At 44.6% G+C, this 19,314-nt stretch overlaps 1 protein-coding gene across 1 annotated transcript; it reads left to right on the forward strand.

Moving 5' to 3' along the window:
• The first annotated feature begins 15,828 nt into the window (after positions 1-15,828).
• On the forward strand, positions 15,829-16,722 carry LOC124018544 (dachshund homolog 1-like). The gene has a single exon (XM_046333877.1). It carries the CDS (start codon positions 16,159-16,161, stop codon positions 16,702-16,704), a length of 546 nt encoding a protein of 181 aa, XP_046189833.1. The 5' UTR covers positions 15,829-16,158; the 3' UTR covers positions 16,705-16,722.
• The last annotated feature ends 2,592 nt before the right edge of the window (positions 16,723-19,314 follow it).

The raw sequence follows: 19,314 nt of genomic DNA on the forward strand, positions 1-19,314 counted from the left end.
CGGTGGTCGAGTTCGTCCAAAATTGTTCGAGATTGTTGTTTTTGACACGCAAATCTCGAGATGCACCGAATAAAAATTTCCACATGAGGTCGCTATGTCACTATCAATGGTCAGTAAAAGGTTCTCGCTTATATTATAGCTGGTAAAACAGGTCATTGCCAAAATAACAAAACATACACTCAATTTGCATAACTTAAGTAATTGTATTTCTTCACTGGCCCTCGTTTCATTTAATCCATTTGCTGGATACTGTCCTCGTCAGCAGAAAGTGATCAAAGAGAGGTTTTGAGTGGCCTCTATTAAATGAACATCGTCAACAAAACCCCTCCTGACACCTGACGTGTTCTGTGATCAGCTGCCTGTTCTCACCCTCCCAGAGACATGTCAGAGGGTACTGAACAGAAGCTAGCGTTTTCTTCTCCACTCTCCGCATAAAGATCAAACCTCTGCCATCTCCGTGACAGTTGTTCCTGTGAAGAAGAAAAACATGCACCGTAGACACATTACTCATTCATCCTGAGATAAACCTCATCAGACAAGAGAACTTCTACACACACACACACACACACACACACACACACACACACACACACACACACACACACACACACACACACACACACACACACACACACACACACACACACACACACACACACACACACTATCATTGGCTGGTTCCCTCCAGAAGCCTGAAGTGATAATGCATTGTGCGTGGTTTCTTCATCCAGACTAGCGCTCTCCTAAGCACCCTCTGACAGCTTTAAGACCCTCCTCAGACACGGAGCGGGAGGTTTCTGTGTCAGCATTTATGTCTTCCCCTCCTAACGTCTGAGCCCCTCAGGAGATAGAGAGGCAGCATCGACAGAGGCTTTGTGTTGTGCAGTGTCCTCTGGCCCCAGTGTGTTTGATCTCCCTGTTTCATCTGTTCATCTTCTGGTCTGTCACCAGATGTCTTCTTCTCTGGTCTGTTGTAAAAGCACCAGATGTCTTATCTTTGTCTTCTTCTCTGGTCCTTTGTAAAAGCACCAGATGTCTTATCGTGTTGTCTTCTTCTCTGGTCCCAGATGTCTTATCGTGTAAAAAAGCACCAGATGTCTTATCGTGTTGTCTTCTTCTCTGGTCCTTTGTAAAAGTGTCTTAAAAGCACCAGATGTCTTATCGTGTTGTCTTCTTCTCTGGCCCTTAGTAAAAGCACCAGATGTCTTATCGTGTTGTCTTCTTCTCTGGTCCTTTGTAAAAGCACCAGATGTCTTATCGTGTTGTCTTCTTCTCTGGTCCTTTGTTGTAAAAGCACCAGATGTCTTATCGTGTTGTCTTCTTCTCTGGTCCTTTGTAAAAGCACCAGATGTCTTATCGTGTTGTCTTCTTCTCTGGTCCTTTGTAAAAGCACCAGATGTCTTATCCAGTGTTGTCTTCTTCTCTGGTCCTTTGTAAAAGCACCAGATGTCTTATCGTGTTGTCTTCTTCTCTGGTCCTTTGTAAAAGCACCAGATGTCTTATCGTGTTGTCTTCTTCTCTGGTCCTTTGTAAAAGCACCAGATGTCTTATCGTGTTGTCTTCTTCTCTGGTCCTTTGTAAAAGCCTTCTTCTCTGGTCCTTTGTAAAAGCACCAGATGTCTTATCGTGTTGTCTTCTTCTCTGGTCCTTTGTAAAAGCACCAGATGTCTTATCTTTGTCTTCTTCTCTGGTTGTAAAAGCACCAGATGTCTTATCGTCTTCTTCTCTGGTCCGTTGTCTTCTTCTCTGGCCTTTGTAAAAGCACCAGATGTCTTCTTCTCTGGTCCGTTGTAAAAGCACCAGATGTCATATCGTGTTGTCTTCTTCTCTGGTCCTTTGTAAAAGCACCAGATGTCTTATCATGTTGTCTTTTTCTCTGGTCCTTTGTAAAAGCACCAGATGTCTTATCGTGTTGTCTTCTTCTCTGGTCCTTTGTAAAAGCACCAGATGTCTTATCGTGTTGTCTTCTTCTCTGGCCCTTTGTAAAAGCACCAGATGTCTTCTTCTCTGGTCCGTTGTAAAAGCACCAGATGTCTTATCGTGTTGTCTTCTTCTCTGGCCCTTTGTAAAAGCACCAGATGTCTTCTTCTCTGGTCCGTTGTAGATGTCTTCTTCTCTGGTCCGTTGTAAAAGCACCAGATGTCTTATCATGTTGTCTTCTTCTCTGGTCCTTTGTAAAAGCACCAGATGTCTTATCGTGTTGTCTTCTTCTCTGGCCCTTTGTAAAAGCACCAGATGTCTTCTTCTCTGGTCCGTTGTAAAAGCACCAGATGTCTTATTGTGGTTGTCTTCTTCTCTTCTTCTCTGGCCCTTTGTAAAAGCACCAGATGTCTTATCGTGTTGTCTTCTTCTCTGGTTTGTAAAAGCACCAGATGTCTTATCGTGTTGTCTTCTTCTCTGGCCCTTTGTAAAAGCACCAGATGTCTTCTTCTCTGGTCCGTTGTAAAAGCACCAGATGTCTTATCATGTTGTCTTTTTCTCTGGTCCTTTGTAAAAGCACCAGATGTCATATCGTGTTGTCTTCTTCTCTGGCCCTTTGTAAAAGCACCAGATGTCTTCTTCTCTGGTCCGTTGTAAAAGCACCAGATGTCTTATTGTGTTGTCTTCTTCTCTGGCCCTTTGTAAAAGCACCAGATGTCTTCTTCTCTGGTCCGTTGTAAAAGCACCAGATGTCTTATCATGTTGTCTTTTTCTCTGGTCCTTTGTAAAAGCACCAGATGTCTTATCGTGTTGTCTTCTTCTCTGGTCCTTTGTAAAAGCACCAGATGTCTTATCGTGTTGTCTTCTTCTCTGGTCCTTTGTAAAAGCACCAGATGTCTTATCGTGTTGTCTTCTTCTCTGGTCCTTTGTAAAAGCACCAGATGTCTTATCGTGTTGTCTTCTTCTCTGGTCCTTTGTAAAAGCACCAGATGTCATATCGTGTTGTCTTCTTCTGTGAAATGATTCATCTTACTTATACAAATCACAGCTACTGAGATCAGGGGGTGTCAACGATCAGCACAACCTCAAACATGCTTATCCTTGCAAATCCACACCTCTTCTCTTAGTGCTCATTGAATGGTAAATCTGTGTTTAGGCTCGTTCATGTCATTCATTTCACTGTAAATTGAATGTATACTTACATCAGTGACATTCAGTGTATTTCGTGTGGTTGTAGTCTCGTGACATGACCGATCGTGTGGAACATTAGATGCTTTAATGAATGACATTGTGTTGGGTATTTTCAACAGGCAGCACTAGCTCTGACAGTCCCACTAATTGCTCTGCGGATGAATGATTATTTCTGCCTTAATGCATCTGTTGCCTTTAATATGACTGCTGGAGAGATTTCATTAGTGTTTCGGCCATGGCAACAAAGATGTACCTACACTGGTTGCTATAGTGCTCCTGTGGCTGTGAATTCTACTGTACATTAGGCGACCCCCCCCCCCTTGAAGAAAAACAATAGGACTTTCAACATCGTAGCCTTACCTGAAAACCAGCTATTCCTTTACCTTTCTATAAGATTAACTGTTAAACTCAGGATCCTGTCTTTCAAAGATGATTAGTAAAAATCCAGATAACTTCACAGATCTTCATTGTAAAGGGTTGAAACACTGTTTCCCATGCTTGTTCAATGAACCATAAACAATTAATGAACGTGCACCTGTGGAACGGTCGTTAAGACACAAACAGCTTAAAGACCGTTGGCAATTAAGGTCACAGTTATGAAAACTTAGGACACTAAAGAGGCCTTTCTACTGACTCTGAAAAACACCAAAAGAAAGATGCCCAGGGTCCCTGCTCATCTGCGTGAACGTGCCTTAGGCATGCTGCAAGGAGGCATGAGGACTGCAGATGCGGCCAGGGCAATGAATTGCAATGTCCTTACTGTGAGACTGGCAAAAGTGCTCTTCACTGACGAGTCACGGTTTTGTCTCACCAGAGGTGATGGTCGGATTCGCGTTTATTGTCGAAGGAATGAGCGTTACACTGAGGCCTGTACTCTGGATCAGGATCGATTTGGAGGTGTCGTGTCCATAATGGTCAGGGGCGGTGTGTCACAGCATCATCGAACTGAGCTTGTTGTCATTTCAGGCAATCTCAATGCTGTACGTTACAGGGAAGACATCCTCCTACCTCATGTGGTACCCATTCCTGCAGGCTCATCCTGACATGACCCTCCAGCATGACAATGCCACCAGCCATTCTGCTCGTTCTGTGCGTGATTTTCGCAAGACAGGAACGTCAGTGTTCTGCCATGGCCAGCGAAGAGCCCAGATCTCAATCCCATTGAGCACGTCTGGGACCTGTTGGATCGGAGGGTGAGGGATAGGACCATTCCCCAGGAAATGTCCGGGATCTTGCAGGTGCCTTGGTGGAAGAGTGCGGTTGTCATGTTTTGTCTTATATTGTCTTGTCATTTTGCTTTCCCTTCTGTTCGTTTTCCCCCTGCTGGTCTTATTAGGTTCGTTCCCTTTTTTCTCTCTCCCTCCCTCTCTCTCTTCTCTCTATCGTTCCGTTCCTGCTCCCAGCTGTTCCTATTCCCCTACTCAATCATCTAGTCTTTTCACACCTGTTCCGTATCTTGCCCTCTGATTAGAGTCCCTATTTCTCCCCTTGTTTTCCGTTTCTGTCCTGTCGGATCCTTGTATATTGTTCGCCGTGCTGTGTCTTTGTCTCGCCCTGTCGTGTCTTGTTTCCCTCAGATGCTGCGTGTGAGCAGGTGTCTGAGTCTGCTACGGTCGGTGCCTTCCCGAGGCAACCTACAGTTAATGGTCGAGTCTCCAGTCTGTCCTCGTCACTACGAGTGGAATTAAGTTTTTATGTTTTGTTTTCTGCTCTGATTGTCCAGGAGTATTGCCTATTTCCTTTACTGGAATAAAGACTCTGTTTCGCCAAGTCGCTTTTGGGTCCTCATTCACCTGCATAACAGAAGGATCCGACCAAGAATGGACCCAGCGACTATGGATTCTCTCTACTCTACTCTCGAGTTCCAGGGAGCGATGCTCGGCAGACACGAGCAGGAATTGTCTGCTGCTCGGCATGCCGTGGAGACCCTGGCCGCTCAGGTCTCCGACCTCTCAGGACAGTATCAGAGTCTTCGTCTCGTGCCACCAGCTACTTCCTGGTCTTCCGAGTCTCCGGAACCTAGGGTTAATAACCCACCATGTTACTCTGGGCAGCCCACTGAGTGCCGCTCCTTTCTCACCCAGTGTGATATAGTGTTCTCTCTCCAACCCAACACATACTCAAGAGAGAGAGCTCGGATTGCCTACGTCATATCACTCCTTACTGGTCGGGCTCGGCAGTGGGGCACAGCTATCTGGGAGGCAAGCGCTGAGTGTACTAACGATTATCTGAACTTTAAAGAGGAGATGATAAGGGTTTTTGATCGTTCAGTTTTTGGGAAAGAAGCTTCCTGGTCCCTGTCTTCCCTATGTCAAGGTAATCGATCCATAACGGATTACTCTATAGAGTTTCGCACTCTTGCTGCCTCCAGTAACTGGAACGAGCAGGCGTTGCTCGCTCGTTTTCTGGAGGGACTCCACGCTAAGGTTAAGGATGAGATTCTCTCTCGGGAGGTTCCATCCAGCGTGGATTCTTTGATTGAACTCGCTATTCGCATTGAACGACGGGTAGATCTTCGTCACCGAGCTCATAGAAGAGAGCTCGCGTTAACTGTGTCTCCCCTCCGACACTACCATCTTTCCCCACTGACTCAGGTGTTGAGCCCATGCAGCTGGGGGTATTCGCATTTCGACTAAGGAGAGGGAACGGAGAATCACCAACCGCCTCTGTCTCTATTGCGGTTCCGCTGGTCATTTTGTCATTTCATGTCCAGTTAAAGGCCAGAGCTCATCAGTAAGCGGAGGGCGACTGATAAGCGCTACTAGACGGTCCTCTCCGTCAAGTACCTGTACTACCTTACCGGTCCATCTACGCTGGACCGGATCGGCAGCTTCCTGCAGTGCATTAATAGACTCTGGGGCGGAGGGCTGTTTTATGGACGAAGCCTGGGCTCGGGAACATGACATTCCTCTCAGACAGTTAGGGGAGCCCACGGTCATGTTCGCCTTGGATGGTAGTCCTCTCCCCAGTATATTATGTGAAACCCTACCTTTAACCCTCACTGTATCTGGTAACCATAGTGAGACCATTTCTTTTTTGATTTTTTGTTCACCTTTTACACCTGTTGTTTTGGGTCATCCCTGGCTAGTGTGTCATAATCCTTCTTTTGATTGGTCTAGTAATTCTATCCTTTCCTGGAACGTTTCTTGTCATGTGAAGTGTTTAATGTCTGCTATTCCTCCTGTTTGTTCTGCTCCCTCTTCACAGGAGGAACCTGGTGATTTGACAGGAGTGCCGGAGGAATATCATGGTCTGCGCACGGTCTTCAGTCGGTCCAGAACCAACTCCCTTCCTCCTCACCGGTCGTATGATTGTTGTTCTGATCTCCTCAAGAAGCGTTTTGCATCCGCTCCTATCCTTGTTGCACCTGACGTCACTAAACAGTTTATTGTCGAGGTTGACGCGTCGGGGGTGGGCGTGGGAGCCATTCTGTCCCAGCGCTCCGATACTGACGATGGGGTCCACCCTTGCGCGTATTTTTCTCATCGCCTGTCACCGTCGGAACGTAACTATGATGTGGCTAACCGTGAACTGCTCGCCATCCGTTTAGCCCTAGGCAAATGGCGACAGTGGTTGGAGGGGCGACCGTTCCTTTTGTCGTTTGGACTGACCAAAGGAACCTTGAGTACATCCGTTCTGCCAAACGACTGAATGCGCGTCATGCTCGTTGGGCGTTGTTTTTCGCTCGTTTCGAGTTCGTTATTTCTTATTGCCCGGGTACTAAGAACACCAAGCCTCATGCTTTATCCCGTCTCTTTAGTTCTTCTGTGGCTTCTACCGATCCCGAGGGGATCCTTCCTGTTGGGCGTGTTGTCGGGTTGACTGTCTGGGGAATTGAGAGACAGGTTAAGCAAGCACTCACTCACACTCCGTCGCCGCACGCTTGTCCTAGTAACCTTCTTTTCGTTCCTGTCTCTACTCGTTTGGCTGTTCTTCAGTGGGCGCACTCTGCCAAGTTAGCTGGCCACCCCGGCGTTCGGGGTACGCTTGCTTCTATTCGCCAGCGGTTTTGGTGGCCTACTCAGGAGCGTGACACGCGCCGTTTCGTGGCTGCGTGTTCGGACTGCGCGCAGAATAAGTCTGGTAATTTTTTTCTGCTTCTGCTCCTGGTCTTGCTGGGTCTCAGTCTGTTCCCTGCCACCGCATCTCTCCTGTTCTTGTTCCTGCCCTTGCTGTGTCTCAGTCTGTCCCTAGTTGTTACTCTCCTGGCCTGTTTGGTCCTGTTTGCTCTAAAGCTTTCAGTTCTCTACCCGTGTCTCATTTTTTTTTTAGAGTAGTACCCTAGTTTCCCTTTTTATCGTTTTCCGTTACGGTCCTGAGGAGAGGAGTTGGGTTCTTTCTCGGGACGTGCTGGACCGTTTGTGATCTATGATTTCCTCCGTTGCCGCCAGTGTTCCTCCTCGAGTGCGCCAGGAGGCGCTCGGTGAGTGGGGGGGTACTGTCATGTTTTGTCTTATATTGTCTTGTCATTTTGCTTTCCCTTCTGTTCGTTTTCCCCCTGCTGGTCTTATTAGGTTCGTTCCCTTTTTTCTCTCTCCCTCCCTCTCTCTCTTCTCTCTATCGTTCCGTTCCTGCTCCCAGCTGTTCCTATTCCCCTACTCAATCATCTAGTCTTTTCACACCTGTTCCGTATCTTGCCCTCTGATTAGAGTCCCTATTTCTCCCCTTGTTTTCCGTTTCTGTCCTGTCGGATCCTTGTATATTGTTCGCCGTGCTGTGTCTTTGTCTCGCCCTGTCGTGTCTTGTTTACCTCAGATGCTGCGTGTGAGCAGGTGTCTGAGTCTGCTACGGTCGGTGCCTTCCCGAGGCAACCTACAGTTAATGGTCGAGTCTCCAGTCTGTCCTCGTCACTACGAGTGGAATTAAGTTTTTTTATGTTTTGTTTTCTGCTCTGATTGTCCAGGAGTATTGCCTATTTCCTTTACTGGAATAAAGACTCTGTTTTCGCCAAGTCGCTTTTGGGTCCTCATTCACCTGCATAACAGCGGTAACATCTCACAGCAAGAACTGGCAAATCTGGTGCAGTCCATGAGGAGATGCACTGCAGTACTTAATGCAGCTGGTGGCCACATAAGATACTGACTGTTACTTTTGATTTTGACCCCCCTCTTTGTACAGGGACACATTATTCCATTTCTGTTAGTCACTTGTTCAGTTTATGTCTCAGGTGTTGAATCTTGTTATGTTCATACAAAAATGTACACATGTTAAGTTTTCTGAAAATAAACGCAGAGGACGTTTCTTTTTTTTGCTGAGTTTTATGTTTCTGCCTTTTGTACTTTCAATACCCAGTAGGTTGATCCACGTGTCTAGTGGTCATCTGAGGAGCCTCGTCTAGATCAAGATAAACATCCAGCGTTCTTTTCAGGGACTGTTTTTGTTTAACGTTGACCTTTGCCAATACAAAATACCGATGAATAACAGTGTAAAACTCTTCTGCTTGTTTCATTCCTTTAAAACTCACCACTAGGATATTGGATAATAAACCATTAAGAGCATCGTTAAAGCTCATTAGAGAAGAGAAGGGATTGATTGCTATTAGAATATGTTTAACAACGTCCCAACGTCTTTAAGTGACTTTGTTGTTGTTTTGGACAGGTTCCAATACGATTAGATCTATAATGAGGTATTCCTCTTTCTACCTAGATGCTTAACATATAGCGCCTCTATTATTCCTTCATTCATTCGTTCATTAATGAATTGCGTTCATTAGAGTGTTGTTAATTGAATAAGGATCCATGAGGCCAGTGATCAGTGATAGTTGCAACCTTCACAGAGGCCTCGACGGGGAAACTCCCTTGTGTCTCTACACTTTATAATGAAATATCCTTTATCAAATTAGACTTTTGTGTGTTCAACTATGTAATGATGGATATGATTATATATATTATATTCCCCTTGATTAGATTATTGGGACGACTCATTGACGCAGTGAATTGCACTCTAGGATCCTGTGTTTAACAGGTGGACAACATCTGCTCTCAATCAGTGGCTGTTGCATATTGTTTGGTTCATAAATGTATTCTCCATAATCACCTCTAGTCGTCAACAATTTATGTTAATTTAATTTTCCACAATGAGATTGACTTTATACTTTTTCAATAACTCTTCATCTCTTTATGTGGCGCCTCTGTTGCCCTCTCATACTGCATTTAAACTGTATTACCAGTCTACTCCTGTCTTACTCTGACCAGTGAGCTGCTTCTTCATTTCAGCTGTATTACCAGTCTACTCCTGTCTTACTCTGACCAGTGAGCTGCTTCTTCATTTCAGCTGTATTACCAGTCTACTCCTGTCTTACTCTGACCAGTGAGCTGCTTCTTCATTTCAGCTGTATTACCAGTCTACTCCTGTCTTACTCTGACCAGTGAGCTGCTTCTTCATTTCAGCTGTATTACCAGTCTACTCCTGTCTTACTCTGACCAGTGAGCTGCTTCTTCATTTCAGCTGTATTACCAGTCTACTCCTGTCTTACTCTGACCAGTGAGCTGCTTCTTCATTTCAGCTGTATTACCAGTCTACTCCTGTCTTACTCTGACCAGTGAGCTGCTTCTTCATTTCAGCTGTATTACCAGTCTACTCCTGTCTTACTCTGACCAGTGAGCTGCTTCTTCACTAGGAACATCTACAATCTACTAATTACACCTAACTTTGCCTCTCCGTCAGTTGACTTGATATATACACTCTTAGAAAAAAGGGTTCCAAAAGGGTTCTTAGGCTGTTCTCATAGGAGAACCCTTTTTGGTTCCTGGTAGAACCCTTTTTGTGGTTCCTGGTAGAACCCTTTTTTTGGTTCCTGGCAGAACCCTTTTTTTGGTTCCTGGTAGAACCCTTTTTTTGGTTCCAGGTAGAACCATTTTTTTGGTTCCAGGTAGACCCCCTTTTTTTGGTTCCAGGTAGAACCCTTTTTTTGGTTCCAGGTAGACCCCCTTTTTTTGGTTCCAGGTAGAACCCTTTTTTTGGTTCCTGGTAAAACCCTTTTTTTGGTTCCAGGTAGAACCATTTTTTTTGGTTCCAGGTAGAACCCTTTTTTTGGTTCCAGGTAGAACCTTTTTGGGTTTCATGTAGCACCCTCTGTGGAAAGGGTTCTACCTGAAACCAAAACGGGTTCTTCAAAGGGTTCTGCAATGAGGACAGCTGAAGAATCCTTTTAGCTTCTAGATAGCACCTTTTTTTCTCAGAGTGTTGGCTATTTTTCTCACTCACTCAACACAGTTCTTTTCCAGTTGGATGCACAAGGTCAAATTGAGTCAAGTCAACTAAGAAAAACAAGGATGCTGCTTTCGACACAGAAATGAGGCGAGATCAAGTGTTTCTGGCTCATTACTCTCTTCTTCTCCTTCAACCTGTTCTGTGTCACTGGCACCGTTCGTTACCTCCTCACCTCAAACTCTAACTAAATCAATCCCCATCATCACCACATCAGCTCTCTCTCCTCTCGCTCTCTTTTTCTTTCTTTCGTTCCTTCTCACTCTCCCATTCTCTTTCTTTCTCTCTCTTCTCTCTGTCTCTCTCTTTCTCTCCCTCTCTCTCTCCCTCCCCCTCTCTCTCTCTCTCTCTCTCTGTCTCTCTCTTTCTCTCCCTCTCTCTCTCCCTCCCCCTCTCTCTCTCTCTCTCTCTCTCTCTCTCTCCTCTCTCTCTCTCTCTCTCTCTCTCTCTCTCTCTCTCTCTCTCTCTCTCCCTCTCTCTCTCTCTCTCTCTCTTCTCTCTCTCTCTCTCTCTCTCTCTCTCTCTCTCTCTCTCTCTCTCTCTCTCTCTCTCTCTCTCTCTCTCTCTCTCTCTCTCTCTCCTCTCTCTCCCTCCCCCTCTCTCTTTCTATCTCTCTCTCTCTCTCTCTCTCTCTCCTCCCCCTCTCTCTTTCTATCTCTCTCTCTCTTTCTCTCTCTCTCTCTCTCTCTCTCTCTCTCTCTCTCTCTCTCTCTCTCTCTCTCTCTCTCTCTCTCTCTCTCTCTCCATCTCCACACCTACATGAGTCTGAACTGTGACTGTTCATCCGGTACTAAAGCTTCATCTGGTCCTATTAACCCAGGGATCTAACCGACGGACATGTTCAGACTGGTCTGATACAGGGAGAGGAAAACAACACATCCGTTCTACTGGGTCGTGTTGTGACAGGGGTCTTCATGATGATTTATGGTGTGCTGTTAGGCCTGATAACTGACGCTGAGGCTCCACACTTGTTTCAATTAGCACCGCTGAAGGTCACGTTGCCGCGGACTACAGCTCATTTCCATACGCATAATCAATTTCCATTATCATCGATGACACGGGAGCATTCTGGAACTCTGTGTTGATTTGGGTCCTAATGGCTGATTCAGCTCCTGACGGAAAGGCTTGTCTGTTAGGATTATGGCTGAGAGTGGTTGGGACAGATTTCTAAATCTCTCTCTCTCTCTCTCTTTATCTCTGTCTCTCTCTTTATCTCTCTCTCTTTATCTCTCTCTCTCTCTCTTTATCTCTCTCTCTCTCTCTTTATCTCTGTCTCTCTCTCTCTCTCTTTATCTCTGTCTCTCTCTTTACTACCTCTCTCTCGCTTTATCTCTGTCTCTCTCTTTACTCTCTGTCTCTCTCTTTATCTCTCTCTCTCTTTACTCTCTCACTCTGTCTCTCTTTATCTCTGTCTCTCTCTTTTTATCTCTGTCTCTCTCTTTACTCTCTCGCTCTCTCTTTATCTCTCTCTCTCTCTCTCTCTTTACTCTCTCGCTCTCTCTTTATCTCTGTCTCTCTCTTTTTATCTCTGTCTCTCTCTTTACTCTCTCGCTCTCTTTATCTCTGTCTCTCTCTTTACTCTCTCGCTCTCTCTTTATCTCTCTCTCTTTCTTTATCTCTGTCTCTCTCTTTACTCTCTCTCTCTCTCTTTATCTCTCGCTCTCTCTTTATCGCTGTCTCTCTCTTTGCTACCTCTCTCTATTTCTCTTGCTCTTCCTCAACCACTGACCCGAGGCCTCTTGATAGAGATGAAGTGTTAAATATGTTGTTATTTACTTAATGAGAATGGATAGAGTGGTATTTATGCCTCATCAGTCTGATGTGGTTGTCCTGAGTATCTACCCCTGCAGGGTAGAGTGGTATTTATGCCTCATCAGTCTGATGTGGTTGTCATCAGTCTGATGTATCTACCCCCCTGCAGGGTAGAGTGGTATTTATGCCTCATCAGTCTGATGTGGTTGTCCTGAGTATCTACCCCTGCAGGGTAGAGTGGTATTTATGCCTCATCAGTCTGATGTGGTTGTCCTGAGTATCTACCCCTGCAGGGTAGAGTGGTATTTATGCCTCATCAGTCTGATGTGGTTGTCCTGAGTATCTACCCCTGCAGGGTAGAGTGGTATTTATGCCTCATCAGTCTGATGTGGTTGTCCTGAGTATCTACCCCTGCAGGGTAGAGTGGTATTTATGCCTCATCAGTCTGATGTGGTTGTCCTGAGTATCTACCCCTGCAGGGTAGAGTGGTATTTATGCCTCATCAGTCTGATGTGGTTGTCCTGAGTATCTACCCCTGCAGGGTAGAGTGGTATTTATGCCTCATCAGTCTGATGTGGTTGTCCTGAGTATCTACCCCTGCAGGGTAGAGTGGTATTTATGCCTCATCAGTCTGATGTGGTTGTCAGCAGGGTAGAGTGGTATTTATGCCTCATCAGTCTGATGTGGTTGTCCTGAGTATCTACCCCTGCAGGGTAGAGTGGTATTTATGCCTCATCAGTCTGATGTGGTTGTCCTGAGTATCTACCCCTGATGTGGTTGTCATCAGTCTGATGTGGTTGTCCTGAGCAGGGTATCTCACCCCCCTGCAGGGTAGAGTGGTATTTATGCCTCATCAGTCTGATGTGGTTGTCCTGAGTATCTACCCCTGCAGGGTAGAGTGGTATTTATGCCTCATCAGTCTGATGTGGTTGTCCTGAGTATCTACCCCTGCAGGGTAGAGTGGTATTTATGCCTCATCAGTCTGATGTGGTTGTCCTGAGTATCTACCCCTGCAGGGTAGAGTGGTATTTATGCCTCATCAGTCTGATGTGGTTGTCCTGAGTATCTACCCCTGCAGGGTAGAGTGGTATTTATGCCTCATCAGTCTGATGTGGTTGTCCTGAGTATCTACCCCTGCAGGGTAGAGTGGTACAGACAACAGACAGGATGTCACCACCATAGATATATAATTATCTATTACAGAAATAGAATGGGAATGTCAGTTCTAGTCATTATATTTCTATGGTCACTACACCATTCTTCAGCAGCGACAGAGAGCCCTCGCACAGTGGCCTTCGGCTTTTCAAATATGTTTTGGGTGGAATTTGGCGCCCTATTTGAGGTTTATTACTGTCTGGATGGTGCTCATTTGACATTGAAGTACACTTCTGATATTATGTGTGTAAATCAATTTGCTGCTATAAACCAGCGACTGGGCCGCATCTGGCCCGTGGGCCGCAGGTTTCAGACCCGTGGCATAGACTTTTCCCTCCAATAGGTGGCAATTCCCCATCTCCATGTCTTTTAGTGAGTCCTGACATTTAAAATGTCTATTTGCTGGTAAAAAGCCATCTCAGCAGGAGATAGAGCAGGAGTTTCCAAAGACAAAAGTGAAGTTCTCTCTCTCTTCTCTCCTGGGAGATGCTGAAAGCTAAGCATAATTAAGCAAATTTGATTAGAATCAAGCTTGACTTCTTCAGTTGACTTTTAATGAATGCAAATCGGGCATCTACATCCCTAAGATTAATTCCAGCCAATTAAAAACACAAGAGGCTTATTCAAAAGAGGGATGGGGAAGCAGGAAGAAAAGAGTGAAAAGACCTTTAAGCTGAATAAAGAGACGCTTCTCTCCACCTCCTCTTCATAACACGCTCTCTTGTGGTTTTCTTCTCTCCCTCTCTGACTTAGATCATTATCAACGTGATGCTCCGTTAAAGCACTGTGCATTCCTATGGAGACGAGGCTATATACCGGATAAAACATCGAAAAGCTCCCATATCCACATTGTTCACTTGATGCCTTTAATTTACATTTTTTCTTTTGTGTTTTTTTCAAACATTTGTGTAGCCAATGCTCGTATCCAGAGCGACCTACAGTTAGTGCATTGTTGTGCATTCATGTTAAGGTAACTAAGTGAGACAACCGCGTGTCACTAATCACGTTTCCATCCATCCATTTCATGCGAATGAATTTCCTGACGCGTGGAAAAAGTCACGACCAGGCTGGCGGAAACACCGAAATAAATGCCGGTACAATTTCATAAATGCCGGTACAATTTCATAAATGCCGGTACAATTTCATAAATGCCGGTACAATTTCATAAATGCCGGTACAATTTCATAAATGCCGAAAGACAATTTGTTCGTTCGACATGGTGGGATCTTTTTGTGTCGCTAAAATTCATCACGCGAGAAATAGCGGTTCAAACGCCTTTATGCGCAAATATTGATATAATCACCATCATATCGAAGAGAACTTGGAGTCACGCGATGACATGTTGTGTGGTCTTCCCACTACGACTCGGGAAAGCATGGAGTTTATTAGGCTACAGATGAAATAAATTATGATGAACTTCACAGGGTGGTGAAAGTGGTGATGAGCTTGATGCTCCTTTCCAATAAATATCGAGGTTCTGATTCTGGTGACATGATGATCGATGCTTGGCTGCTTTTATTTGTCAAATAAAAATAATATCGCTCTTAAACATAATAATCTCATAGTGTAGGTAGCCTACCCGCACTCTTATCAACCAGCTGTTGGCTAGAGCGCATGCGCCAATACCAACGTGGGAACATGTTTTATAGTCCTATAGGCTAACGCAACAGTTTTTGTGACAACACCATCAGTAGTGATGAAAATGCGATGGAACCCCATTTATCTATGTTTCATTCGGCATATAGGAATTTAACGGCAGAATACATGTTGAATTGCACCTAAACACAACCGTTAAAAACGTTTGGAGTCACTTAGAAATGTCCTTGTTTTTCTCCATTTTGTCCATTAAAATAATATCAAGTTGATCAGAAATACAGTGTAGACGTTGTTAATGTTGTAAATGAGCCGTTTCCAGCTACAATAGTCATTTACAACATTAACAATGTTGTTTCTGTATCAATTTGATGTTATTTTAATAGACAAAAACTGTGCTTTTCTTTGAAAAACAAGGACATTTCTAAGTGACTCCAAACGTTTGAATGGTAGTGTACGTCATCACGCACAGTTTTCTACCTGCAAAAAGTCATTTTTATGGAAACATCTCTGGTTGGAAAATGTGGCCAAGTGGATGGAAACTAGCTGTTGTCAGCAGTTCTTCCTCGATAATCAGCGAAGTCAGTGCTCGTGTCATTATGTATCTTTTTGAGCGGACTCAATTAGCATATATGCTTTTTTTGTGTGCAGAGAAGAGTCTCCAAACCTCAGTCTTCATCAGCATTAGCAGGGAACTGTCAAGGGGATGCATTCGAGGGGTTGTGGAGGCTCAGTCCCCAATGTGGTGTGTGACAGGAAGATGGGGTGGGGGCTTGAGGAGGGTCAGAGGTTAAAGTCAGGGTCCTCTTGTCTGTCCCTCTCCTCCCCCGTAGAGGGCCCTTTTGGGGAGGTTATTATTTCTAAACAGTGGGCAGCTTCCACACTCTGAATAGTCAACATCCTACAGTTCAAATTCAGTGGCGAGGTATAGCGTTATCTCCGGAGCTTGTGCTGCTTATTCACATTATTCATCAAGGTGTTCAGTTGCTATTCCAGTTTTATTCTAGCCAAATGGACCCCGCATGTTCTGAACACGGTCAACATATGCGTGTGATGTTTTTCTAAGAATATTTAGAGGCTCCTCCTCTTTTTCATGATGTGACAGTATCATCCCGTCCGCGAGCTCCTCACTCCAGCTCAATTGTGTCATCCGTAACCTGACGCACGGACCCTTTATCCCACTCACTGCATCTCCGACATTTCTCAGCTTAAAACAACAACAACTACCGACGAGCTCTCAACTCTTTCATTTCTGTTTCTCTCGCGACACTTTTTTAGACTACACTTGACTTTCGAGACTTTCAGCTTGTTTTAGTTTTTTAAATACAGATTTGGATCATGGCCTCTCCGGCTGCTCTCATGCCCTTGGTTCCTCTCGTCCAACCGCCTCCGATACAGACTTCACCGGCGACCAACTCTCCGCCACCAGCAACCACGTCCTCATCCCCTTCACCGTCTATCGGACTGAACCCTTTCAGCGCGGACCTCTTACCAGTACCTGTCGGTAGCCCTGGCGCACCGGTCGACGTCCTGCCCTGTAAACCGGTGTATTCTACCCCGTCGCCGGTTGAGAACACTCCGCAAAACAACGAGGTTAAAATGGTCGAGGTCAGAGGCGCCAAGCTCGCCTCTTTCACGGTAAAAGACAACGAGTTAATCTGCCTCCCGCAGGCGTTCGACCTGTTTCTGAAACACTTGGTCGGCGGACTGCACACGGTCTATACCAAGCTGAAGCGGCTCCAGATCACACCGGTGGTCTGTAACGTGGAACAGGTCCGCATCCTCCGGGGCCTCGGAGCTATCCAACCGGGAGTGAACCGGTGTAAACTCATCTCTAGGAGAGACTTCGACACGCTGTACAACGACTGTACAAACGCCAGGTGAGTTGGTTTCCATGGTGCCCTCATCTATCTCTGATGTCTTCATAAAGAGTTGAAGCGACCGAACAACGCAACATTGTTGAAATAATGGCACCTTTTCCAATCTTTTAAAAGTGTTTCAGGGGCTAAAACTGAGTCTCTGCAATTATGTGTAGGTGAGGAGCGTAATGGGGGATTTTGCGGCGCGCACACAAACACGATCTCTCTTTCTCTTCCCCATCTCTTTGCATTTAACACTGTTAGTTACTCTGAGAAATTGATTCTTCACAGAAATTAATTAATTTTCATTTGGCCCAAAGCGGCCGTTTAAATCAGGGAGCTGCTGACTGGCTGTTTCTCTCCGTCGTTTTCTGCGTGTAGTATAACTGCCTTCTCGTATCAATCAGTTGTAGCCCCGAGGATGAGCTCATCACTGGAGACATACACTTTGAGATGTCCATTTCTCTATATTTATGATTTAATTATGTAAATAGGCTGGTCTCTGTAACTCTCTGTGTGACCTGCAGTTTGGCTCATTAGCACTGAGATGACAGAGTTAGCGTCTCAAATGGCACCCTTATGTAGTGCACTACTTTTGACCAAAGCTCTGTGAGACATCGTCAAAAGTAGTGCACTACGCAGGGGGACAGGGTTCCATTTGGGACAAACACTGAACACATTCTTGACCCAGGAAATTAAAAAGTTAATATCAGAAAGAGTGTGATTTATTTGATTATGCCTTAGTTGTTCAGTGCAATTTGAAAGTGAAAATGCTGTTGGGGAAAGAGTTGGTTTAGCCTCTGTCCTCTCCAGATTTTTACAGGTTAAAGACGTATTTCTTGTTAAAAGACTACTGTTGACATTTATTCATTTAGTCATATGAACCATCCAGTCTTACATGTCTTGGACCGGGTTTGTTCCACAACAGCCTCTCCAACATCTACGTGTGACTCACCAGTGACGCCACTCTGAGTCAAAGCCTTTAGTTTTGGCTTCACTCAGACCTCAGTCATAATCCACAGTTACACACCAATGAGAAGCGGTTGAGATCACAGGCGTTTATGTTCCTAACTTAGAATAGTACCTAGCAGTTCCCCGACAGAGAACCTTTGTTTAACGAGGCAATCTGATCTTCTTGTCTCTCACACAAAGACAAGGTTCCACTGAGTTACAGCAAGCACATCATAACAAGTCCAGGGCAAATCCTGTTTCCCACTCATACAATGATTTGTCTCCAGTTTAAAGATAGTTTATCTTTGAGATATAGATGTTAGTTATTCATCTCTTCCTGTATGTATGGATGTTGTTCATCTCTTCCTGTATGTGTGGATCTTGTTCATCTCTTCCTGTATGTGTGGATCTTGTTCATCTCTTCCTGTATGTGTGGATCTTGTTCATCTCTTCCTGTATGTGTGGATCTTGTTCATCTCTTCCTGTATGTATGGATGTATCTTGTTCATCTCTTCCTGTATGTGTGGATCTTGTTCATCTCTTCCTGTATGTGTGGATCTTGTTCATCTCTTCCTGTATGTGTGGATCTTGTTCATCTCTTCCTGTATGTATGTATCTTGTTCATCTCTTCCTGTATGTGTGGATCTTGTTCATCTCTTCCTGTATGTATGTATCTTGTTCATCTCTTCCTGTATGTATGTATGTATCTTGTTCATCTCTACCTGTATGTGTGGATCTTGTTAATCTCTTCCTGTATGTATGTATGTATCTTGTTCATCTCTACCTGTATGTGTGGATCTTGTTAATCTCTTCCTGTATGTATGTATCTTGTTCATCTCTACCTGTATGTGTGGATCTTGTTAATCTCTTCCTGTATGTATGTATCTTGTTCATCTCTACCTGTATGTGTGGATCTTGTTAATCTCTTCCTGTATGTATGTATGTATCTTGTTCATCTCTTCCTGTATGTGTGGATCTTGTTAATCTCTTCCTGTATGTATGTATGTATCTTGTTCATCTCTTCCTGTATGTGTGGATCTTGTTAATCTCTTCCTGTATGTATGTATCTTGTTCATCTCTACCTGTATGTGTGGATCTTGTTAATCTCTTCCTGTATGTATGTATGTATCTTGTTCATCTCTACCTGTATGTGTGGATCTTGTTAATCTCTTCCTGTATGTATGTATGTATCTTGTTCATCTCTACCTGTATGTGTGGATCTTGTTAATATGTATGTATGTATCTTGTTCATCTCTACCTGTATGTATGTATGTATCTTGTTCATCTCTACCTGTCTCTTCCTGTATGTATGTATGTATCTTGTTCATCTCTACCTGTATGTGTGGATCTATGTTAAGGATCTCTTCCTGTATGTATGTATGTATCTTGTTCATCTCTTCCTAGATGTAATGTATGTATCTAGAATAGAGGGAGTTAATAGAGGGAGAATAGAGGGAGACTGAATGTGTGGAGAGAGAATAAGGAGAGAGAATATAGAGGGAGAATGTAGAGTAGAATAGTTCATCTCTAGAGGAGACTGTATAGAGGGAGAGAGAGAATAGAGGGAGAGAGATAATAGAGGATGAGAATAGAGGGAGAGAGAGAATAGAGGGAGAGAGATAGAGGGAGAATCTCTAGAGAGAGATGAGGGATGAGATAATAGTAGAGGGAGAGAGAGAATAGA

This window comes from Oncorhynchus gorbuscha, unplaced genomic scaffold (assembly GCF_021184085.1).
Source record: "Oncorhynchus gorbuscha isolate QuinsamMale2020 ecotype Even-year unplaced genomic scaffold, OgorEven_v1.0 Un_scaffold_541, whole genome shotgun sequence".
NCBI lineage: Eukaryota > Metazoa > Chordata > Actinopteri > Salmoniformes > Salmonidae > Oncorhynchus > Oncorhynchus gorbuscha.